This window comes from Ambystoma mexicanum, chromosome 10, assembly GCF_040938575.1.
Source record: "Ambystoma mexicanum isolate Mex_15411 chromosome 10, UKY_AmexF1_1, whole genome shotgun sequence".
In the NCBI taxonomy this organism is placed as follows: Eukaryota; Metazoa; Chordata; class Amphibia; order Caudata; family Ambystomatidae; genus Ambystoma; species Ambystoma mexicanum.
In genome coordinates, this window is record NC_090932.1 from 540,817,143 (window position 1) to 540,842,977 (window position 25,835).

The 25,835-nt window shown below is 47.2% G+C and overlaps 1 protein-coding gene across 3 annotated transcripts in view; it reads left to right on the forward strand.

The window, feature by feature from the left end:
- Window positions 1-25,835, forward strand: part of FARP2 (FERM, ARH/RhoGEF and pleckstrin domain protein 2) — a 4,051,843-nt gene that overhangs the window by 3,970,369 nt on the left and 55,639 nt on the right. For 2 of the 3 annotated variants that reach the window (XM_069618112.1, XM_069618113.1), the window contains 2 exons: window positions 7,444-7,551; window positions 11,327-11,478. In XM_069618112.1, coding sequence (XP_069474213.1) covers window positions 7,444-7,551; window positions 11,327-11,478 — 260 coding nt within the window. Of the gene's footprint in view, window positions 1-7,443; window positions 7,552-11,326; window positions 11,479-25,835 lie in introns of those variants that run through there. The other variant, XR_011276033.1, reaches the window with a different exon arrangement.

The window sequence follows — 25,835 nt, forward strand, 5'->3', positions numbered from 1 at the left end:
GGCCCTGTAGGCTGGTCCGAGAAGCTGGTCCGTTGGCCCAACAGGAGCCACTGTCTTGACAGGACAGCCATCAATTACCACGGACCAGGACCCCACAGGGGGCTAGAGACTGCATACAATAGCCTTGATAAAGACCCATGGGTCGAAATATGTGTCGGCTGACAAACAAGGGACACAATTGCCCCTAAATGTACTAAATGCATACCAACTGAATGTTAAAAGCAACTCAGCACTAGCACAAATAAAAGCGAAAACTTGCATCGCAATAACCACTCTGTTAGAACTATTCTTTGAATGACTAAAGCAAGATAACCAGGAAAAATCTCTCTTTCTATCATATATAAGCATCTAAATATTGCCTCTTCCCATGGAAACACCAGCTTAACCATATCAACAGTGTTGCGACTGCAACTCTGTTAAACATATATATATATATATATATATATATATATATATATATATATATATATTCAATGGAAAAACTTTGTTAAAAGGGACGTTATGGTTACAAGTAAAACCAAAAAACCTCAGCAATTCGTGAGTTATGGAAAGCTAAGCAACCATACATAACTTACGTCGCCACCGTGCACTGCTAAGACTATCACCCAGGACATCAAAGATGACATCACACATGTCTGATGACATCACTGATGACATCACACGTGGAATTAATTTTGATCAAAAGTCCCTACACAGGGTTGTGTTTATAATGTTGGTAACACGATGTCAGGGGTGATCGGGAGACCTATCGTGAACTACTTAATTGATTAAAGAATGTACTCATTTAAACAACATTGTATTTGAGTGTTGTTAATACAGGAACCTAATCATACATAAACATAGGCAGTGGCTGCAGCATGCATCATAGAAGTACAATATTTATAATCTTGTAATTTTGGAAAGTACAATAATGAATGATACCTTATGCAAGTTTAAAGGTAATGTTAAACATGTAATAACTAGCTAACAATTCAAGACTTACTACACTTTTGCTAGTACAAACAATACATATGAAGAACCACAATGCATACAAATCAAAGGCACATACAGGGAAACTAGAGTAAGGAAGAAAGAAACAACATCATCAGAAAATGTTAATAACATTAAAGTTTATCTTCATGTATACAAATGAAGTGTGTGTTTGAGGCCTGCTTATTTCCCCATGTATGTGCACCATCAGCTGAGATTAAACCATATGGACCGTACTTTAAGAACATATGACAAGGTAAACGTCTAGATACAAAACCACCTGGCCTAGATATGTCAGTGAACAAAAACAAGTGGCCCAGATATGTGATGTCATCAGTGATGTCATCAATGACATTTGTGATGTCATCTTTGATGTCCTGGGTGTTAGACTTAGCAGTGCACAGTGGTGGCGCGAGTTATGATTGCTTAGCTTACCATAACTCGCGAATTTCTAAGGTTTTTCGGTTTCACTTGTAACCATAACATCCCTTTAACAAAGTTCTTTCATTGAATTTCATAGGTTTTTATTAGTGCAACTTAACCATAATGTCCCTATAGCAACGTTTTTTCATTGAATTTCATAGGATTTTATCAGTGCATGCTATTTTCCTACAACTTACTAATATCATACTTACCCCAATATAGCACCACTTCTATCCAATTTACAATGTTTCACTTTAAAACTCTGCCTTTCCCACCTTCTAGCATCATTTTCAACTCTTCTATACACTTTTTGCAACTTTCTCCACTGTGTTTGCATCTGTCGACGTCCGCAAATGTCTGATATCATCACAGACCTTCCGGACAGTGCCACGTGACCATGCGCTCGCACGCAGCATGATGACGTGTCTGCGAAGGCGTCCGCACTTCGGAATCGGGTCCATGCTTGGAAGCCTGTTTGGAACTGCATTTTTCGACTGATCTAGGAACTTTCAAGCTCAAAATGTACCCTTGCACAGCTCCTACACCTATACTTACTCATTATCCATTAAAAATCTAGTGCAAAGCACATACTTGGAAGAATATTAGTAAAACTGCTATTTCTCTCTAAAATGGCATCAGATATTGCCCTCCCTCCTCCCCAGGAGCCACCACCACTAGCTGGAGGACCTACACAACAGATAAAGCGCAGTACTTCCAAAGACAATGATGAGGACCAAGAAGATGAGGTAGAGGACATACCTACCTCTAGCACCCAGAGAGAATCATGGGTGTGGCAGTTCTTTACCACTGTTGGGAGTGTACCAAAAGCTTAAGATACCAAAGTGAAATGCACAAAGCGGCAACCCGGGGTGCTAAAAAAAACATTTCCTTCCTACAGCGGGACGCCTAAGAAGGACAATCCTTTTCCAAGATTGCCACCATGGAAAGAGAAGGCGGTGCTCCGTGCAGAGCCCCTCTTCCCTTTATATGGCAGCATGCAGAACCCTATCTCCATATTACCACGAGCACATTTTTTTCCCTTTCAAACCTATCCTACTTTCGAATAACTTTACCACATAGCCGGTCCCAGGTGGACATGGCCACTTTAACACAATTTTTCGTCCGTAAGAGGGTATAACAGCCCGGCAGCCCAAGTTATCGGCGCAAGCGAAGTGCGTCTGTGTGCGCCCTGATGTCTGCGGGCTTTAGCATGTTATAAATCAATAACGAGGACTCTGGACCATTATCTTCCATTGCAGCCCCTGCAAAGGGGGACAAAGGCCATTAGCAACCCTGGTTCCCAAAGCGGGAAGCTGGGGTGCTAAAAAATAGATTTCTCTTCCTACAGTAGGAAGGAAGGATTTTCGGCATCCCACTGTAGGAAGGACAATCCTTTTCCAAGATGGCCACCATGGAAAGAGAAGGCGGGACTCCGTACAGAGCCCCTCTTCCCTTTCTATGGCAGCCTGCAGAACCCTATGACCAAATTACCACGAGCACATTTTTTTTCCCTTTCAAACCTATCCTACTTTCGAATAACTTTACCACACAGCCGGTCCCAGGTGGACATGGCCACTTTAACACCATTTTACGTCCCTCGTGGTCATGGGCAGTAGCCAGATTGTCCGCGCCATGACCTTATGCCATGACCCAGACAATCTGGCTACTGCCCACGGCCACAGGCTATACCTACGTTACCAAATGTATATGACAATTTTTTGTACCTATATTATGGCACTTGTCAAAAAATAAAACACGGGCACATTTGCGAAACCATGCTTTAATGTCCTTGCCAATGCTCGAAATTCGCCCATGTTTTATTTTTTCAAAAGTGTCAAAATGTATGTACATACAATAGTCATATAACTTAGCCCCCACTTGACAAAATCCATTCAGTCTTTACACAAACATTGAAGGATGGGTCTATAATCTTTCTCAAAACTTTTGTCCACATTCGTCAAATAGCGACAAAGTTATAAGCCATCTAAAAATGTTGAGACCCCCCTCTAATTTCACCCCCTCTTGAGAAAATCCCACCAAACTTTAGAAAATCATTTATATCTAGATCCAAAATTGTTTTGCCAAATGTGCAGATTCGTCAAATGACACCACATTTATATGCCTTTACAATATTTTGAGACCCGCCCTCTAATTCTGCCACCTCTTGACAGAATCCCACAAAACCTTGCAAAACCATTCAGGATTAGGTCTAAAATAGAATTGCAAAATTACATGGAGTTTCATTGAGTGGCGCTAAAGTTATAAGCCATCCAAAAACTGCTTTTCCCCAACCCTCTAATGCAGAAATAGGCACAGATATCCTAGGGCATCTGAAGTGTCCGCGGACACCACAGGACTGCCTTAGGAAATCTGGAGTGTTCGCTGATTGTCGGGGGTGAGAAACCTGTTTTTTGGCTTCTTATGGCCATATCCCATCCCATCCTCATCCCCCCCACATCCCTAGAGATTGTTTGTTGAGTTTGACAAGTGCAATGTTGCTTTTTTTTAATGTTTTCGCTGCGCTGTCCGGGAACCCCAAAAAAGTCAGCAAATCCAACATGGCGGGAGTTTCGTGGGAACCCGATACATTTCTTGTTTTCTCACCACCCAATCAGCTTCTGCATCCCGATGTCCGCGGACCACGCAAAAAAGAGCACATTTTCTGGGCCAATCAGGGCCCAGTCCGCGGACCGAACAGGGAAGTGAGTCAGCAGACCAGACATAGATATCACAAATTGTTTTGCCTTATGTTTTGTTTGTTTGAATAAAAAACGACTGGACGGATTTACACCAAATTAACAAAAGTACGTTTTCGGGATAAAGCTGCCGCCGCTGTTGCCGCCGCAAATTTGGTGAACATTCGTCCATCGGTTTGGGCTGTAGGCGCGAGCAAAGTTTTTTCCCATTGTGTCTATGGGAAAAAAAGACATTTTGGGACCCCCCCTATAACTTTGCCCCGCCTTGACCAAACTTTGCATAATAATTCAGAGTGGGTGTTAGGGAGAATTCTTGGTAAAGGCTAATTTCCCAACCCTAGTGAGTCCCCCAGCAACTTTGCTGGATTTTTGGGGTTTATTATTTTTCCTCCCACTCTTGGACATGATTTGAGGTGTTCCTTTGACTTTGTATGTGTTTTATGGGCTATGGGGTCCTTTACCCCATAGGGCTTCATGTGTTTTTGGTATATGGGAACCCTCTGTGCCGTAACCCAGGGGTGTCGTAGCGACCCCCAAACATAGACTCCATACCCTGGGACTGACTACTGTCTCCCAGGGCCTGTAAAGTCACGATTGGCTTTACTAGTCCCAAATTATGAACAGAAACCACTACAATCCATCATATTGTGGACGTACTGGTCGGGGCAATTCGATTGCCCCGGGGTCTGTTGTTCGAGGAGGCACGTCTCCGTCCCCCCTTATCGAGTTTTGGCTGGTGGCAGTGGATACTACTTTTTATATTCGATCGCGAATATATCTCTATGGGATTTTCCCATTGTTCGAGGCTACCAACTTTAATTATTTAATTCCTATAGCCTCGAATACACCGCCGGTTTATTTATTTAATATTAATTCGCCGGTTGGTATTTTTAGCCAGAACTCGATTCTAAAATGGCGTTTGTGTTCTCTTCTGTGACTCCAACCCAAGTTGAGCCCTTTGTTCCACTTTTTGGCGGGCTTCTCCACAGAAGCCTCCAAACGTGTTGCCACTCTGTCTGGGTACCACAGGGGGTGTGGGAGGGGGTTTAGGCACCCTGAAATGAGTTGCCTCGGCAACTCAAGTCGCACTCTTGTGTGATTGGCCCAAGTGGTGAGCCGCCCGGCTCACCACTTAGAATGTTTGCGTGACAGCTAGGCTGAATGAATGGGGGTTTTCTGCATAAAAGCAGGGCTTTGGGGACTGGAACTTCAGAAGTCGCCACAGGACCTAAGAATCTGAGGAGGGAGAAGCTGAGCCGACCTGCAACGACGACACCACCGGTGGAGCCCTGCTGAACCGTCTCACCACTTTTCCAGACGACAGAGGAGATCTCCAGTCCGGAGAGTCTTCTTCCTTTGACTGGTGGGGATAACCAGTTTTGCCTTCTTTTCGCCTTCCTGGAGCATCTCGTGGCCGCCTTGCCCGTGCCAAGCACCCCGGCAACCGGAATACCACGGTTTACCACTACCGCGAATAGAAGGGTAGTACCTTTTAACCGAAGAACTCCATGGCTGGTTTCTTCCCCGGCAGTGCAACGACCTTCATCTTTACTCCACGTCGAGACCTCCTCTTCCTCTGGATGAAACACCGACTTGCACCCGCTACCAGGAACAACTGCCCCCGCTGGAGCTTCCTTCCCACTTAAGGTACTGTGTCCCGCCTGGCTTCCCTTGCGACAGATCGTTCGGGGTGACAGTAAAGCCTCGACTTTCTAACCTGGGCTGGCCTGGGACAACCTAGCTAACTTTTCCTGACTTTAATTTCATTCTTTGTGTGCAAACTATCTACAAGACTCTTTGGGCATACCCCCACTGTGTGAACCTGGACCCCTTCTGCTTGCTCTCTCCAAGAGTGGGACTTGCAATTGACTTCCTTGCTCTCCAGTAGAACTCTGCCTATCCTGCCTTACGGTGGTTCTTTGAAAAGTATTGAAATTGGTGTGCTTCCATAACTCTGCCTTTTTCCCTCCCTTTTTAATAACTTATTAGCGTGCCATCTTATGTTAAGCGCTCACCTCTGTCTGAAAATAAGTGGTGTTTCTCATTAAGACTTGTCTAATAAGTAATTAGGGTTGTATATATATAACAGTGACTGTGTGCTGAATTTACTTACCTCTTTGTGCTAGTGTAATTTACAAGTGTGTCTTTAAATAAATAATTATATACTTTTACACCAAAGCTATGGTCAGTGTTTGCTTGTGCTACTGTATCTCTGTACCTATTGTGTATACTCTATATACTGCCTAACTCATCTTGAGAGATGTCTGACTGCTCAACCACAGCTACCAGGTAAATCTGGGTGGTAAGGACTGCTACCAATTGGGCTTACTGCCAACCACCTGTAGTCCTAAATCTTTTGCAGTGGTCCCTAAGGGAACTGCACAGGTTTCTGCCTAACAGTGGGCCATAAACTTGTTTTGCAAGGTTTGGTGAGGATTCGTCCAGGGGGAGCCTAAAAAGTGCTCTTCCTATGGGTTTAGCAACTTAATCATAACTACATGGCCAATACCGCAGGCCATGTAATATATATATATATATATATATATATGTATATATATATATCTCACATGCCTCCATTTTCATGACATTATAGTCTATTATTCTATCCTGTCCTCATCAATCTGAGATGTGTGTTTCCTCTGACCTATATTGTTCAAACAAAGAAAGGTATCCGGCTTGTCTATAGTTCTGTTCTAACTCTTAATTAAACCAGAAACCTACCCGACATGAATTCCATGTCACTGTTTCCATCAAACCATGACCCACTACTTACTACAACACTATCTACCCTCTGCCTGCTCTATTAGTTAGATGCGCATAGCACCCTAATCCATGAGCCATTTCCATCAAAACAATATTGATCTCTAATCTGATCTCCAGTTCATTTTTTATCAAGTCGGGATCCACAGCTTTTCAACAATCCACCCAACTGAGTTTTTTTAAAGCATGATCAATTGAGCTCGACTTGAAGACAGTACATCAGCATCAAACCAAAACCCATATTCCATGTTGATTTTTACTTTTAAGCTTGATACTGGTAATCTCTGGGAAACCCAGTGCTTCCTGTGGTTCTCTGTGAACCTAGGCCATATATGTGTGTCCCCATGACTCAGTCTTATCCAGGTTTTTGTTATGTATGTATGCATGTCTTGACTTGGATAAGCCCTCAATCCTCCTGGTTCATGTTTTCCTACACGAAAGGTCCTATTCTCAATGTTGAGTCAAATTAGTAGCTGAAACAATCAATATAAATGTAGGGGCTTCCTTTTAAAAGTATAGAAAAATGAAACGGGCATAGAGAAGGTTGTATGCTGGAATACTGACTCTCTTTTTCTCCCCTCCTCCTCTGTGGCAGAACCAGCTTTCCGGATACCTGCTGCGGAAGTTCAAGAACAGTAATGGTTGGCAGAAACTGTGGGTGGTCTTCACCAACTTCTGTCTTTTCTTCTACAAAACCCACCAGGTAGAGTATTCTGGGGGCAAAAAAGTGATATTATTTCAGTAAAATTGTAGAAACCGCAAAGGACCAAGATTCTAATACCGCTACAATGAAAACTGACTTTTGAAGTAATAGAAGCTAAGAAATCTATTGTATACATTTTATTAGTTAATATTCTATTTATTTTCCAGTGCGAGAATGTATACTGTTCTGCCAGAGACTGTGCTTCTACCTATAACTTGATACTCGTAACTGGTTCCCGATCTTCTACACTCTATTGAAAATAAATGGTCTTACAATACTGTCTGATTATTCCTTTGTTATAATTTACACTTTCAGTATCACCTGCTGTATATACACGTCCTCAAAAAGTGGGCTGTTTCTCTAGAAGGCATATATGTATATGTAAGGCAGGATGTAGGAAAATATATCAAGTTAAGTCCCTGGCACAGGAGAACCCTTAGTTATGTTTGTAAACCTCACATCACTTTATTCAGATTGTACATTCATTAAATTACAAATGTAGATACAGACAATGAGTACAATAATAAATAGTATATACAACTTAATTACTAAAATAACTACAATCTGTAGCCAGACAAACAAGGCAAGAAAATATCAAAAGGGAGTACACCCAAATCACTCTTAGGCCAACTACACAACAAGCAGTTAGTCTAATTTTTCATCTAACTTTCACTAACCAAAAAAGTCACATATCCTATAAATATATAACTCAAATAGCAGACTATCGAGCAGCAGCCTATATTTGTAAAATACACAAATGTACAATAAATACGTAATGCTTAATGTGCAACAATAAGGAAAATAAGGAAAGGGCGGTCTAGGAGGAAAAACGCAAACAACCCAAGTTGATTAATAAAAATATATGTAAAGTACATGAAATTATTTGAAGAAACCAAATACTAGAATCATATGTAAATATCTTAACGATCTAAAATGTTATATACCGAATAAGAGAGCATTTTACTGTCACACCCAACCCAGCTAAATAGCTGCCACCTCTATACCAATAATAATTTTGAACTTCCTGTACCAGGCCCTGAGTAGAAAATCGCCCTAAGCAGACACAGTTTGCACATTCAATACTGAGAGTAGAACAAAGGTTGGGCCTACAGTGACATACGCTACTCTCCCTTAAGGTATAGTCAACCAGTTGTCCCACTATCAGAGTTCAAGGAGCAATACAATATGAAATTAAATAGGTGCTGCCTTGCACTGCATCTACAGAGAGCCGTTTTGCCTCCTACCTGAGCTGTAGACCATTTTATTGCAGCTTCCCTCTATAAGACATTAAATTTAGCACATGTTAAACAGACTCTATATAGTCATTTGTAACATCTACAAGATCATTTGCAAAGCCTGTGCTTGGGGGCAGCGGGGAGATAGACCCTGACCAGGGATCTTGTACTCATTTCATCCTCCCTCTGATTTGAGGGGCTAGCAGATTGTAGCTGCCTTTATGCTTCAGAGCAGCTATAACAATGTCTCATTTCAATCTTAGTCAGATAATGACTCACTTGGGAGAGCCAGGGGATTCTACTTTCATTGGAGAACTCCAACAAATTCAAAACGATGTTCACATCATATACTACAACAGTATGCGTCTGCAAATCAACTAATCTGTTAAGTATTTTAATCCCAATTCCAGATTGGTCATGAGCAAAGATGTGTTGGTGGCGAGCACCCAACACTCTGTAGAGAAAATAATGTTCAGTTTTTTCATAGCCCCAAATCTCACTACCATACATACTAGTAACCAAAGTCTTCCTCTTATATATTTGTAACAGATGTCTCACTGAAAAGTTATTCAGCGCGCTAGCAAACCCAAATATTCATCAGTTGCCTTTGCCATCTTGACCTCTCAGGTCTCAATCTGAGATTTCCATGTCAGCATTACATCTTATGTCGAGATACACGTAGTTGTAGCATGATTCCATCCGGTGGCCTCCAGACAGATTTGGTAGGAACTATTTCTATGTGGTTGAGATGCACATACCACCAAATTACCGTGGAGTAACCCTAAGGCCACTTCTGTCCACATATGAAGTACCTATTCAACGATATCTGGACACCCCATTAGGTCCTAGTGAGCAGAACTGCACAATTACCACAAAACTATAGCGGTATTCTTCTCCCACTGATCTGGGGTGCATCAGTAGTATAATTCACCAGACAGGGAGCCACAGATTTAATATAGAAATGCAATAAGAGAGGAACCAGCATGCAAGCTTGTTGTACACCCTAATTAAATCTTCGTAATTTGCTCACCTATAACTCCATATTGTACCCGAACCTTTTTAACCAGTTAAAGTTCCCTCACCATTGCCAATTAAAATCAACACAATTGACGACAAAGTAATCCACAATATTTGCCTGTCCATGTGGTCAAAGGCAGAATTGAAGTCCATAGAGGCCACGTAAACAGGTGAATTCAGGATTCTAATGGATTCATTCTTCCCACGGATTCATCATCTAAATGCTATCCCCAGCGCAGCTGTTCTTAGAAAACATTTTTGCTACCAGGGAGCTCAGCGTTGGCTCCGCCCGATGCCTCTACGCGCCCCACGCTGGACATGACCTCAGAGCCATTATATTTCAAGGTACCACACCTCATCACCCGAGTTCCTTTTTTCCACGCTCTCTGTTTGCTAATTGGAACATGCTCTTCGAATTTTTGCTCCTACGCCATGCCTACTCCATTGAAGGCCTAGGGCTTCAAACCTTGCACGAAGTGCGGCGGGCAGATGTCGGTCTCAGATCCGTACCGATTTGGTCTATATTGCTTGGGCAGCACAATACCCAAGATTGTGGTTTGTGCCAGTCCATGCCCCTGAAGGCCCTCTGGGAACGGTTGGCGAAACTCTTCTCTTTCATCCATAAGGCGGAGAGTGAGGCCCTGTTTGCTCGGTCGAGCTTGCACGGCATAGCTGAAGCCTTTAGGACTGAGAAACAAAATTCGCAATGTAAAGGTAAGTCTCCAGACGAGGCCTTTCTGCTGACACAACATCCATGCCACTATTGCTGACAGTCAATCAGACCATCACATAGTATGATGAGGAAAACACCTGCTACATAGAGGTGATACTGTGATAAAGGGGAACGCCTAAAACTGCATGCAGACTACACAAATATTTGCATGAAAGTGTTTTTCTTTTTCTTTTTTGGTCTAATATAATAAACGTTCTGGACTCTAGCGGGTACTCTCTCTCGAAAAACGTATGCTACTAGATTGGTAGCTAATTTGTAGTTTTATGAAAGGTTGTTTAATTGCCAATCTTTTTTCAAAGCCAATTTCCTCTTTCTGTGCAATGCACTATCTTTGGCGCTACATGATATTCCATGATCACTCACTTTTGTTTTAGGAGCATGGATTGAAATGAACCTCACTTAAATTATTGCAAATTAAACCTTGGAGCACTCTTTGAATAGAAATGTTGCTTTCAGACAACAATCAGTTTATAGCTTTCTTGTATTAAAGCATTGGTTCCATGACAACAGTTCACACCAGAATGAAGGCCAATGTTTTGTTTCAATTGTCTTTTCTGCATCAGTCGCTCTAACTGAATGTATCTATTTGTAGATATGTGAAAGGTGAAGGACTTGGATCACATTTTCCAATACGTATTGCAGTCCTCGTTAAACAGCATTATCTCTTAGGTTACTTTAAAAACCATAAGCCTTTTCATAATATACATCTGTGGGGTTAACTATGTATGTTCTGTTCTCATTGAACTACAACATTATGTATTGAGTCATTTATCACCATAATTCTTTTCAGAATGATTACCCCTTGGCCAGCCTCCCACTGTTGGGTTACACCGTCATCACCCCAACAGAGTCTGACAGCATTCTTAAGGATTATGTGTTCAAGCTGCAGTTCAAGTCTCATGTCTATTTCTTCCGGGCAGAGAGCGAGTACACGTTTGAACGGTGAGTGCTGTCTTCTCTGAGAATGTAGACACTAAGCAGTTATGGATTGATGGATAGAAGCTGGGTAGACAGACGGCTTCCGTTGATGGGTATTAGATGGTTGGGTGGGTTTGATTGTTGATAGATCAATGGGTGGGATAAATGATTTACAGGTACATAGGTGGGTGGTAGTGGTGGAAGAATTAATTATAGGGTTGGTGGGAGGCTGAGTTTAGAGCAGTAGACTGAAGAGCAATTGTCATAGCAATTGTCCTGTTCCCCTTCACCTGGATTCAAATGATATCCATTCCCTGGGTAGCAATACAAAGCATGTAGTCTTGCCAAGAAAAAGTATATTGGAATATGTGTTGTAGCATGGCTTTTCCCTAAAGCAGGCTCTTCCGCACTGGCTTTCAAATCTCAGTCCTCTCGTACCGATTGGCTACTTTTTGCATATTTGATTTTGATTGTGATATATTTTACTCCTACATCCCGCCCCCTTTCCTCCATACTGCACTGGCGTCCCTACATAGGGACGGGAACCATTTTGTGCTGCAAAAGTGCTTTCCCCTTTAAATTTAGCACATGCATGGGTGCCGGCGTGCCCACGCTCGGCTAGTCTCGCCCACCGGTGCCTCACCTACGTCCTCTTTTCTGCATGAATGGCAACGGACCAACCCTTTGCTAGAGTGTGCATTTTACTGCTTAGCACTTATTTCCCAATGTTTTCATTTTTCACTGGCCCTGGAGCCTCGTTTCCTCATTTTCCAGTGTATGCTTGTCGAAAGTGGTTTAGTTCGGTGCGCCTCCTGCAAGGGAACCTTTCCGGCTTCAGACATGCATTTGCTCTGTTTAGAGTGTATGGGGCATGACCGCCGGCGGGATTCTTGCACAGTGTGACACACTCTCACTGCCAGATTGTTGATAAATCTGATATCCGGGTGGAGTGAAATGTTCTCTCGGTCATCTCGCATATCGCAAAACAAAGAACTCCATACAGGTAAGTTCTCTTTCTTCATTACCTCAGCAGACTTCTTCCACTAAAGAGGGGCCCAAGAGGTACTCATACCGACACTCGAAAGTAGGCCTCTCAGGCTACTGGTGCATTCACTGGGGGGTCCTTAGTTGGGTCGAGGGACCAGCTGGTCCTATTGCCGGACATCGATCCGAGGGGTGTAAAAGCTCTGGTACCGGGCCTAAACATGAGGGAGCGCCTAAACGTGACTCGACTACCGGATGAAAGCCTGAGGGCATAAAGCCTACCAGGGAGTAACTCTGAGGTCGGTCTCGACACTGAGTCAACTCTTGAGGGCCTACAAAGGCCTAAAACTCAGGGCTCTGCACCGAGCATACAGCCTCCATATAGTCCACTTACATCTGCCACCATCAATGGCGGCTAGCCGTTCAATAGGGACCAGCTCTCGTCAGATGAGTCTTCTGTAGCAGCTTCAGCCTCTTCCCCTTCGAAGTGAGCCACACAACCACGTAGGTTTTCAGAAGGACCTGCACACTCTACATTCAGGCAGTTGCAAAAACAGTGCAATACTTCTTACCCTACTCCCCGACGGAGGTCCTCGGGGATCGAGGGGTAATCGGACGCAGTATGGACATATGAGAAGTAGACCGCCAACAGCTACTTGGAATATTGTACTGGCAGTGCTTGGCTCTAGCCCCTAAGCACAGAAAGCACGTGAAGAGTGGTTTTTTGATTGCTTTATACAGCTCATGAAGTCTCAACAAATGACTGTGATGCTAGAATCTCTAATTAAGGAAGTGGTTCCTCAGGTTCAGCCTCCTCAGGCACTGCAACCAATGCCTGCACCACCTCCTCCATTGCCTCCAATAGTAATAATTCTTCAGCCAGGGCAGGGTGCTCTACGCACTTTTCAGCCTCAGACGCTGCCAGCTCAGCACACACAGACCCTACTGAAATACCTGTTACAAGTCAAGTCCCTCTGGATAAAGACTCTACTATCCAGGGTGACAAAACCCCACCTTCCCAAGAGTCTGAAGATGATGAAGATATGTAATATTCAGCTTGTGTGTACGATGATTGCATAAAAGGATTGGGGGTTCCAGTAGCTGAACAAACACAACTGGAAGGTGGGGTACCCCTTTCCAAAACGATGTTTTAGAGGTTGGAAAAAAATAAATTATGGCTCATACCACATTCTACCCCCCAGCGCCCCATCAACAAGCGGCTGGATGCCAGGCTTCGACAAATGGAATGGAATGGAAGGGGAGCCAATCCTTTTGTCATTACACCCACAACCACAGTTCTCAGTGGTTGCAGCAGCATCTTTATATTCCAAGCCTTCTGCAGAAACATAATCTTTGGTATCATCAGCAGCTGTGTGTCTTTCCAGGGAGGACAAGTTATTAGAATCCTTTGGAAAAAAGATCTATACCAATTATGGGTGTCATGATGTCAACCCCCGGACATCCGGATCGAGTCCATCAGCCCCGGGAGCAGGCATCCAGATACTCATTAAAACCCCCAACAGCCCCGGCTAGGGGCTGTTTAGATTCAGTCCTGGTGCCTTAGGCGCCAGGCTCATCATAGAAATCAGTCCTGGCACCATAGGAGCCAGGCTCATAGACTTTACTTACCTTATGCAGACCATGCTGCAAATGAGTCCAAGCCAACGTGAGGCCTGGATGGGACTATTTTAATACAGGGACTATTTTTCACTTGGGTGTGGTTCTGGGGAACTTCTTACCTGGGACTACTTTGCAGGCTATTTAAACCATGTCCGAACAGCAGCCCATGCTTTGCGTTATTCTGCATCCAGCAGCGTGCAGCTCACCGTGTCTGCAAGTCAGTATCCAGTCTTCTGCCACGCCCGCCTCGAATCCTGAGCTCCTAGACAAAAGGCAAAGAAAGGAGAAGAGGTTAGATCACAGACATTATTTGATTCCTTACCTGATTCCGGACCCAGCACATCTCAGAGCCTGGAAAGGACATTATTTCAGCACGTGTCGCTTCGCCAGCAGCAGCGCCGCGTTATACTCACCAGTCCTCCATCATTTTCTTTGTTGAAACCCATCACCTGGGGGGAAAACAAAAGGAATAACAAGGTGAGCTGAGAAAACCAACAAGGACAATATCTCTGCTTTACCACCGGAGGTATTATTCTTTAATTCGCCACATCTTCCTATGCCGCACCTATAAAGGGAGAGAAAACAGCGAGTTAAACTCATGCAACTTTTACCGGACAGTGCTTGGTAATACAGACTCTTACCTGAATGCCATCAGCTGCCTCCAGGCAATATTCTTTTGGACCCAGCTGCAACCTAACGAGGGAATGGAACAAGAGTGAACATCGGACATATTGAACTCTTTGGACTTTATAGACACTGGAGTCAATATTCCTCCGGAACTCCTCCAGTACCTTCAACCCAGTGAAGTAACTAGTATCTACGCGCCCCTGCATGCCATGCAGGATGGAGAGCTTATCATTTAAAAACATAAGGTGAGGTTACCAAAAGGGAATATCGGAAGTGATTAGTGGGGAGAACGAGAACTGTTGGGGTGCCATCACTAAAGTCCACGGGTGGCTAAATCGCTTTCTCCACTTGCAGGAGAATACTTCTACGAGTCCAGCAGACAAGATTAGGCAGGCCAGTCCAGACTGTCATCTCTTCACTACGCATCACGTTGGTGGATACCGCAGCTGTCCGGGTCTGATCGACGCCCCTGTGGGAACCAGGTGAGCGTAACAATGGGCTACATTTAAGGCAGGCTAATGCTGATGCGTTCTTGGCGGCTGCCAATCAATGATTATGAAGGAGGAGAAGATGTCCTCCCAGACTTACCTGTCGAATGTCAAGCGGCATACCAAGCAGGTCTGGCGGAGGAAAGGTTGGTCGCCCAAGACATATTAGAGGCTTCAATATCTCACATTGATAAGGCAAGTAGGGTTATGGCCATAGCCACAGATATGAGACGCTCGGCTTGCAAGAATGCCACCAAATGTACTGCAGATGTACAAGACCGAATTCTGGATTTACCTTTCGAGGGTATCAAGCTTTTTTATTCCTCCACTGACAAGGAACTTACCAAGAAAAAAACTGTTCTCCAACAGCTAAGTTGCTAGTAATTTTGACCAAACCAGCGACTAAAGGTTTTTTGTTAGGGCAGAACAGGTCACACCAGCACCCCTGTTTCCAGGACAGGAGAGCCATACACGTCTCCTAGCTCACATCACAGAAAACAACAAAGGAATCTTTCTCATCCCCCTCCTACTCCCAAGCCTCAGAAAAAAAGAAGCGATGAGAGGTGCATCTGGGTCCATGATACCCCTATGGGGGAGCAGACTAGCTCAGCGTGTTATGGAATGGCATCACCTTTTCCAGGCCCCATGGCTACTATTGGTAGCTTTCGAGGGTTTCCAACTCCCAGTCCCTCACATTCTTTCATCCTTCCCCTCCCCTTCTGCAAATTGGCTCTCCAGCCCTCCTACAGGAAATACATCACCTCATCCAGAACCAAGCTGCAGAGATGGTTCTTCACACAGACAGGGGTCAAGAATTTTACTCACAGATCTTTGCGATCCTCAAGAAGAAGCAGACGGGCATGCAAGTGATTCTAGACCTTTCTTAACTCAATCTTTCCCTTCCCCTGGAAAGTTCAAGATGACAATGCCGGCGCATATATCGCTGAAGCACTCTACAAGGGAGATTTTTTGTACTCCATGCACCTGTAGGACGCCTAGCTCCATGTTCCCAATATGGCATCCACACAGACAGTTGCTAAGATTCAAGGTGATGGGCCATCATCGTTTTCAGTACATGGTTCTCCCTTTTGGCCTAAACTCGGCTTCTCATGTTTTTGCAAAGATTCAGAATGCAGTCGCATCCCTTCTCAGTTAGGAGGCTCATCACATATATCCCTACTTAGATGACTGGCTAATCAGGTCCAGCTCTCCGGAGGGGACAAAATGGTCCTGTCAGGGAATAATGCAAATTCTATTTGAGCTTGGGTTCTCGGTAAATCTGAAGAAATCAGAACTAATGCCAACTCAGGACCTGGCCTTTCTGGGCATACAATGGCACATCCTCACATAGAGGATGTTCCCTACACAGGAGAGATTCAGGGCTATTGTAACAGCAATCGATCATTTTCTCTCCAGGATTTTCACCACTGTGTGGTGGTACCAACATTTGCTAGGCCTGCTGGCAAAGTGCGTTCTCACTGCACCCTTTGTCAGGCTCAGAATGAGAGCCTCATGAATTCAGTTAGGACCAAGAAACTGTAAATCTATCAGATTTAATTTGCGTCCCGAGCTCTTTAAAAGAGGACCTGGTTTGCTGGACTAAGGTGGACAATATGATGTACGGAGCCGTCTTCCGTCTGACCGCTCAGTCGGTTATGATGATGAGTGGGCCACATTAGGGGCTCACTCTGCACATGGAAAATAGTCCAATGCACATGGAAACACGAGGGAGACGCGGGGGGTGAGGGGGGAACAGAGGAGACACGGGGCATGAGCGGGGGTGGGGGGGAACGGCGGAGAGACACAGGCCATGAGCAGGGGGTGGGGGGAACGGGAGAGAGACATGGGCCATGAGCGGGGGGTGGGGGGAACGGGAGAGAGACACGAAGCATGAGCAGTGGGTGGGGGGGAACAGGGGAGACACGGGGCATGAGCGGAGGTGGGGGAACAGGGGAGACAAGGGGCATGAGCACCACATAAACTATTTGGAACTTTTTGCCATAGCTCTAGCCCTGAGATCTTTCAGTTATTGGTACAGAACACAACAGTTTTAATCAGAACCAACAGCTTCACAGCTATGTTTTATATAAACTAATAGAGAGGAACGAGGTCTCCAGACCTATGCAATTTGGCAGTGGACACATGGAACTGGGCTCTGTCTCACAATATTTTCCTCAGAGCAGTTCACCTGCCAGGGGAGGACAATGCAGAGAAGACAGATTGAGTAGGCGCAGCAACTCATCTTATGAGTGGGACTTAGATCAGGCACCTATCAATATGGTATTTAGGACCTGGGGTCACCCGGATGTGGACCTATTTGCCACAAAAGACAACAAAAAATGTTCTCGGTTCGCCTCATGGACAGGCAAGGGACAAGGGTCACGGTAAAGATGCATTTCAGAACCCGTGGGACGGGCTTTGGTGCTACAGATTTCCTCCAAACCGCTCTCTTACAAAGGGTAATTTGCAGGTTCAGGGACTCTAAGGGTTGCTTAATGATTCTGGAAGCCCCTCATAGGCCAGCACAAGTATGGTTATCCAACCTCATTCTCCCCCCACCCCCCTCGAGCACCACCTGAAATGTCATCAGGCCTAGTACGATCGTCGCTTGTTTTGTTCCTTCCCTCCCTTTCTGCACCCCTCTCCCTCACCTTTTGTTTTTCTCCAGCTCTACCAGAAATGTCGTCAGGCCTAGTACGGTAGTCGCCTGTCTGTTTCCATTTCCTTCCCAGTCTCCGCCTGCCTTCCTTTTCTATGTCTTAGCTATTGCACTGAAATGTCGTCAGGCTGAGTACGATAGTGAAAAAACTTTGTTAAAGGGACGTTATGGTTAAGTTGCACTACTAAAAACTTATGAAATGCAGTGAAAAAACTTTGTTAAAGGGACGTTATGGTTCCAAGTAAAACCGAAAAACCCTTGAAATTCGCCAGTTATGGTAAGCAAAGCAACCATAACTCGCACCACCACCTTGCACTGCTAAGACTAACACCCACGACATCAAAGATGACATCACAAATGTCATTGATGACATCACTGATGACATCACATGTGTATGTACTTTTCATGAAATATGTGTACAAGGGATTTTTATTATAATGTTGCAAAAAAAGTGTCAAGGATCATTGCAATAAATATCATACCCTAATTAGTGCATTGAACGATGCATTGATATAAATAGCATTCTATTATGGGGTTCTTTCTAGTATACTAAGCTACTCATGCAGAAACATAGCATTGTGTGCAGTGTACAAGATGAAGGTATACTCTTCGTAATGTTAATATGTTGAATAATGCAATGATAATTGTTTTCTTAATAGATTTTTGTGTATAGTGAAATATGTAATAAGTAGTTAATAAAACCCATGTATTACATAATTGCATTACTATAGACAAAACACAAAGAGACAAGAGCACATACCAATATGGGTATATACAGGGAAAGTGAAGTTAGCAAGAAAGCACAAGTAGTATCAGAAACAATTCATAACCTAACTGATTATTTTCATGCAAATAAATGATTGCTCTGTTTCAAATCTGCTATTTACCCTATGTATATCTATCACTTGATGTGATTGGACCCTAAGGAAAGTAGTGTGAGTACAATGTGTACAAATATGACCATATACAGGGAAAGTACAGTCATAAAAAAACAACAGAACTATCAGAAAGTGCTGATAAGTCTATTGATTACCTTTATGCACAAAAAGGATTGCTGTCTTTCAAGCTTGTGTCTTCCCCTATGTATATGTTTCATATGATGTGACTGGACTCTAAGGGAATTACTGTAAGAACCTATTTGAAGGATACTTCTACAAATGAAATAACATTTTTAGTTTCTGACTGTTAATGAAGAAAACCATCTGGCCTAGATATGTCAGCAAAAGAAAAAAGAGTGAGCCAGACATGTGATGTCATCAGTGATGTCATCAATGACATTTGTGATGTTATCTTTGATGTCGTGGGTGTTAGTCTTAGCAGTGCACGGTGGTGGCGCGAGTTATGGTTGCTTCGCTTACCATAACTGGCGAATTTCAAGGGTTTTTCGGTTTTACTTGGAACCATAACGTCCCTTTAACAAAGTTTTTTCACTGAATTTCATAGGTTTTTTGTAGCGCAACTTAACCATAACGTCCCTTTAACAAAGTGTTTGCATTGAATTTCATAGGTTTTTATTAGTGCAACGTCACCATAACATCCTTTTCAATACATGAAGACCACTAACATCTTAGGTTCTCAAAGTGGGAACCCCGGGTGGTAAAAAAAAGAATTTTCTTCCCAAACCGGGACGCCTACGGCGTCCCGGTGTAGGAAGGAAAATCTTTTACCAAGATGGAAAGAGAAGGCGGGGTGTATAAAGAGAACACAACAGGGCATCAGCGGGAGGTGGGGAGGAAAAGGAGGGAGACATGGGGCATGAGCGAGGGTGGGGGGAACAGTAGGGAGACACGGGGCATGAGCGGGGGGTGGGGGGGAACAGGGGAGACAAGGGGCATGAGCGGGGGGTGGGGGGAAAGGAGGGAGACACGTGGCATGAGCAGGGGGTGGGGGGGAACAAGAGAGCGACACGGGCCATGAGCAGGGGGTGGGGGGAACAATAGGGAGACATGGGGCATGAGCGGGGGTGGGGGGAACAGGGGAGGCACATGGGCATGAGCGGGGGTGGGGGGAACAGGGGAGACACGTGGGCATGAGCGGGGGGTGGGGGGGACAGGGCACACACGGGGCATGAGCGGGAGTGGGGGGAACAGGGCACACACGGGGCATGAGCGGGGGGTGGGGGAGAACATGGGAGACACAGGCATGAGCAGGGGGTGGGGGGTAACAGGGGAGACACGGGCCATGAGCAGGGGGTGGGGGGAACAGGGGAGACACGTGGGCATGAGCGGGGTGTGCGGGGGAACAGGGGAGACATGTGGGCATGAGCGGGGTGGGGGGGAACAGAGCACACACGGGGCATGAGCAGGGGGTGGGGGGAACAGGGGACACGGGGCATGAGCGGAGGGTGGGGGGGAACAGGGGGAGACATGGGGCATGAGCGGGGGTGGGGGGAACAGGAGGGAGACACGGGGCATGAGCGGGGGGTGGGGGGAAACACGAGGGCGACACGGGGCATGAGCGGGGGTGGGGGGCAACAGGAGACACACGGGGCATGAGCGGGAGGTGGGGGAACAGTGGAGACATGGAGCATGAGCAGGGTGCGTGGGAACAGGGGAGACACGGGGGATGAGCAGGGGTTGGTGGGAACAAGAGAGAGACACGGGCCATGAGCGGGGGGTGGGGGGCAACAGGAGACACACGGGGCATGAGAGGGGGCTGGGGGAACACGTGGGAAACATGGGGCATGAGCGGGGGGTGGGGGCAACAGGAGACACACGGGGCATGAGCGGGTGGGTGGGGGGGTAACACGAGGGAAACACAGAGCATGAGTGGGGGGTAACACGGGGCATGAGCGGGGGCGGGGGGAACACGATGGGCACAAGGGGCATGAGCGGTGGTGGGGGGCAACAGGAGACACATGGGGCATGAGCGGGAGGCGGGGGGAACACGAGGGAGACACGGGGCATGAGCGGGGGGTGGGGGGCAACAGGAGACACACGGGGCATGAGCGGGGGGTGGGGAGAACACGAGGAAGACACAGGGCATGAGCGGGGTGTGGGGGGAACACGAGGGAGGCACGGGGCATGAGCGGGGGGTGGGGGGTTAACACGAGGGAGACACAGGGCATGAGCAGGGGGTGGGGTGGAACAGGGGAGACACGGGGCATGTGCGGGGGGTGGGGGGAACAGGGCAGATACTGGGCATGAGCGGGGGGTGGGGAGTACAGGAGGGAGACACGGGGCATGAGCGGGGGGTGGGGGAAACAAGAGAGACACGGGGCATGAGCGGAGGGTGGGGGGAACGGGAGGGAGACACGGGGCATGAGCGGGGGGTGGGGGTAACATAAGGAAAACAGGGGGCATGAGCGGGGGTGGGGGGCAACAGGAGACACACGAGGCATGAGCAGGGGGTGGGGGCAACAGGATACACACGGGGCATGAGCGGGAGGGTGGAGGGTAACACAAGGGAAACCCGGGGCATGGGTGGGGGGGAAACACAAGAGAGACACGGGGCATGAGCGGGGGCAACAGGAGACACACTGGGCATGAGCGGGGGTGGGGGGTACACGAGGAAGACACGGGGCATGAGCGGGGGGTGGGGGGTAACACAAGGGAAACACGGGGCATGAGCGGGGGCTGGGGGCAACAGGAGACACACGGGGCATGAGCGGAGGTGGGGGTACACGAGGAAGACACGGGGCATGAGCGGGGGGTGGGGGGTAACACAAGGGAAACACGGGGCATGAGCGGGGGCTGGGGGAAACAGGAGACACATGAGGCATGAGCGGGGGGTTGGGGGTACACGAGGGAGACACGGGGCATGAGAGGGGGGGTGGGGGGGTAACGCGGGGCGTGGGGGGAAACACAAGGGAGACACGGGGCATGAGCGGGGGCAACAGGAGACACACGGGGCATGAGCGGGGGGTGGGGGGTACACGAGGAAGACATGGGGCATGAGGGCGGGTGGGGGGCAACAGGAGACACACGGGGCATGAGCGGGGTGGGGGGCAACAGGAGACACACGGGGCATGAGCGGGGGTGGGGGGATACACGAGGAAGACACGGGGCATGAGCGGGGGTGGGGGTAACACAAGGGAAACACGGGACATGAGCGGGGGCTGGGGGGAAACAGGAGACACATGGGACATGAGCAGGGGGTGGGGGGGTACACGAGGGAGACACGGGGCATGAGGGGAGGGTGGGGGGCAACAGGAGACACACGGGGCATGAGGGGGGGTAGGGGGTACATGAGGAAGACACGGGGCATGAGCGGGGGGGTGGGGGGTAACATGAGGGAAACACAGGGCATGAGGGGGGGTGGAGGGTAACACAAGGGAAACACGGGACATGAGCGGGGGCTGGGGGAAACAGGAGACACATGGGGCATGAGCAGGGGGTGGGGGGGTACACGAGGGAGACACTGGGCATGAGCAGGGGGGTGGGGGGTAACACGAGGGAAACACGGGGCATGAGCGGGGGTGGGGGGAACACGAGAGAGACACGGGGCATGAGCGGGAGGGTGGGGGGCAACAGGAGACACACGGGGCATGAGCGGAGGGGGTGGGGGTAACATGAGGGAAACACGGGGCATGAGAGGGGGGTGGGGGCTAACACGAGGGAAATACGGGGCATGAGCGGGGGTGGGGGGAACGCGAGGGAGACGCGGGGGTGGGGGCAACAGGAGACACATGGGGCATGAGCGGGGGGAAGGGGCAACAGGAGACACACGGGGCATGAGCAGGGTGTGGGGGGGAACACGAGGGAGACATGGGGCATGAGCGGGGGTTGGGGGGCAACAGGAGACACACGGGGCATGAGCGGGGGTGGGGGGGTACAGGTGGGAGACATGGGGCATGAGCGGGGGTGGGCGGGAACACGAGGGAGACACGGGGCATGAGCGGGGATGGGGGGGTAACACGAGGGAGACACAGGGCATGAGCGGGGGTGGGGTGGAACAGGGGAGACACGGGGCATGAGCGGGGGGTGGGGGGAACAGAGGAAACACGGGGCATGAGTAGGGGTGGGGGGGCATGTGGGGGGGAACGGGAGGGAGACAGGGGGCATGAGTGGGGAGTGGGGGGAACAGGGGAGACACGGGGCATGAGCAGAGGGTGGGGTTGCTTAATGATTCTGGAAGCCCCTCATTGGCCTGCACAAGTGTGGTTATCCAACCCCATTCTCCCCCCATCCCCCTCCAGCACTACCTGAAATGTCATCAGGCCTAGTACGATAGTCGCTTGTTTTGTTCCTTCCCTCCTTTTCTGCACCCCTCTCCCTCACCTTTTGTTTTTCTCCAGCTCTACCAGTGGGGTGGGGGAGAACGGGAGGGAGACACGAGGCAAGAGCGGGGGGTGGGTGGAAACAGGGGAGACATGGGGCATGAGCAGGGCATGGGGGGAACGGGATAGAGACACGGGCCATGAGCGGGGGTGGGGGGAATGGGAGAGAGACACGGAGCATGAGCGGGGGTGGGGGGAACGGGAGGAACACACAGAGCTTAATGTGAAACGCTCCATGAACCGATGAACAAAGATGGCGGTCGTCTCTCACAATAGACGCACTGCACGCTTCACGTCAGCCAATCAGTGCGCACGTCAGATGTCCGCGGACATCACGCAAGCGCTTTCCCCATCCCGTCCTGTCCGCAGAGCGAACAGGGAAGTGTGTCCGCGAAGCGGACACAGATATCACAAATTTTTTGCCTTACATGTTTATCATTTTTTGTAAAAACTACTGGACGGATTTACACCAAATAAAGAAAAGCACGCTTTCGGGACCAAGCTGACGCTCCCGCCGCAAATTTGTTGTAAATCCGTCCAGTGGTTTGGGCTGTAGGCGTGAGCAAAGTTTTTTCCCATTATGTCTATGTGAAAAAAAGAAGTTTTTTGGACCCCCCCTATAACTTTGCCCCCCCAGGACCAAACCTCACCAAACTTTGCAGAAAAAAAATCAGAGTGGGCCATATACTTTTTTTGCAAAGTTTGGTGAGGATTCGTCCAGGGGGAGCGAAGTTATAAGCCGCCCAAAAAGTGCTCTTCCTATGGAAACAGCAACTTAACCATAACTACATGGCCACTACTGTGGCCATGTAATACACATTGTGTATAGACGAGACTCTATCTCTTCCTCTCTCTCTCTCTCTCTCTCTCTCTCTCTCTCAACTTGGCTGGCTTCCCTTCCTCTCACAACTGAAATTTCAATTCCTCTGTCTCGTCTACAAATCTCTCCATGACCTGCCCCCCCACCTTTCTTCCCTCCTCTCATTTTACTCTCCCTCTCGCCCTCTCCACTCTGCAGACCTCTACCTTCTAACTGTACCCCCAGCCCCATGTGCCTCCTCACGCTTCCGCTCCTTCCAACTCTTGGCCCCCCAACACTGGAACTCCCTACCGCTCTTCATCCACTCCACCCCCACCTACTAATCCTTCCGCTCCTCCCTGAAAGCCCTTTTACTTTACTCACCCCTTACCCCCCTTTCCTACCCCTCTCCCCTCTAACCCTGCTCCCCTTCCCCTCACTCCTTCCCCCTTCCCCTATCACCCCAACTGAAGCCACGTAGGGCACTGGTGGTTACCTGATAACTCGCCCTTCCCCCTTCCTCCCCCATCCCTGACCTCAATACAGACTTGGTTACCCCCATTGTATACCCCCTCTCCCCTCCCCTTCCCCCACTCTCCCCCTTCTTTTAGTAAAGTGTTCTACAGATTGTTCTAATGACTTGTTTCATGTTTGTAAATATGCTTCTCTCACTTTTGTACCTGTTGTTATACTGTAAAGCACTTTGGCTTAAAGCGCTATACAAAATCAATAAACATAAACATATATAAATAAACTATCATATCATATCATAACTAACACCATTTAGTAACAGATAGGGCGACATCACCTTTTAACTCAGCAGTGGGGGGTCAGTGATTCACCCGGCCCCTCACAATACTGCCCACACAGCGTTGTTCCTGAGGTGCTCACAGTACACCATGTAGACCTTTCCCAACAAAATCTGCAAATAATTCAAAAGGTATTCAGTGATCATATTGCAGGAAATAATAAAGAATGAATTTACAAAGATGAAAAAAGATTGCAAGAAATAATAGAGTGGGTAAAAAAATACCAAACCGCACAAAGAAAATCGAAATAAAGAAACCAAATGTAATGATAGGAGTGGGTTTTAGGTGTGAAAAAATAAACAGATTTAGATTAAGATTGGGATAGAGGGGAGGGAGACTAGGAGAGTTTAGCAGTAGGAGAGGTAAGTGGAGTTTGCGGGTCCCTGCCCCCGAAATTAGGTATTTTTACAATATGTACTGTAAAAGGAAATTTGATATTTTGTCTTGCAATATTTTCTGCACTCTGTAATTGTAAGTCTCTGTTATTTCTGCAATGAAATCACAGTGAACCAATTCAAAATGCTCGAAAAGAATCTACTAGACCACAATATAACCTCCTTAGAGCAGACCGACTCCTTGGAAAGGCAGGGGGAGTTGCCCTAATTTTCATTCTACCATTAACATCCACCAAGTTAATGATATAAGTATCCCTGACTGTGAAGCGCTGCAAGTTAAACTGGCGGTTGTTGATGACAATAGCACTCTCAATATCTTTGTGATTTACTGCCCACCTAACAAATGCCATAGTTCTTAACCCAATTCTGCGATGTCATCTTCCCTCAAACCTCATCTAAAATGACTATTTTGGGAGAATCTTAATTTAGGTCTTGACAACCCTTCGAACTCTCTAGCAAAAGCTGTACAAACTACTCTACAAGGGCTTGGTTTTTTACAACATATTAAGCAAGCCACATATCCTGGAGGCAGGATCTTGGATTAGGTGACTTCACATAGGGCAGCGATTGTGTTGAAACAAATCTTTGTCCATGGTCTGATCACTACCATATACAATTCCAGCTTCCCTGGATTATGCCATCTAAGAATACCAGAGGTCCTCCTTTAAAAGCGACCTGTCATAATTTGCGTAAACTCACTCATTCTTCCATGCTGCCCGTCTTTGCCCCGTTCTGGCTAATCTTGCAAACGACTCAGACGCTTAGTTGGTTCCAGCATACCA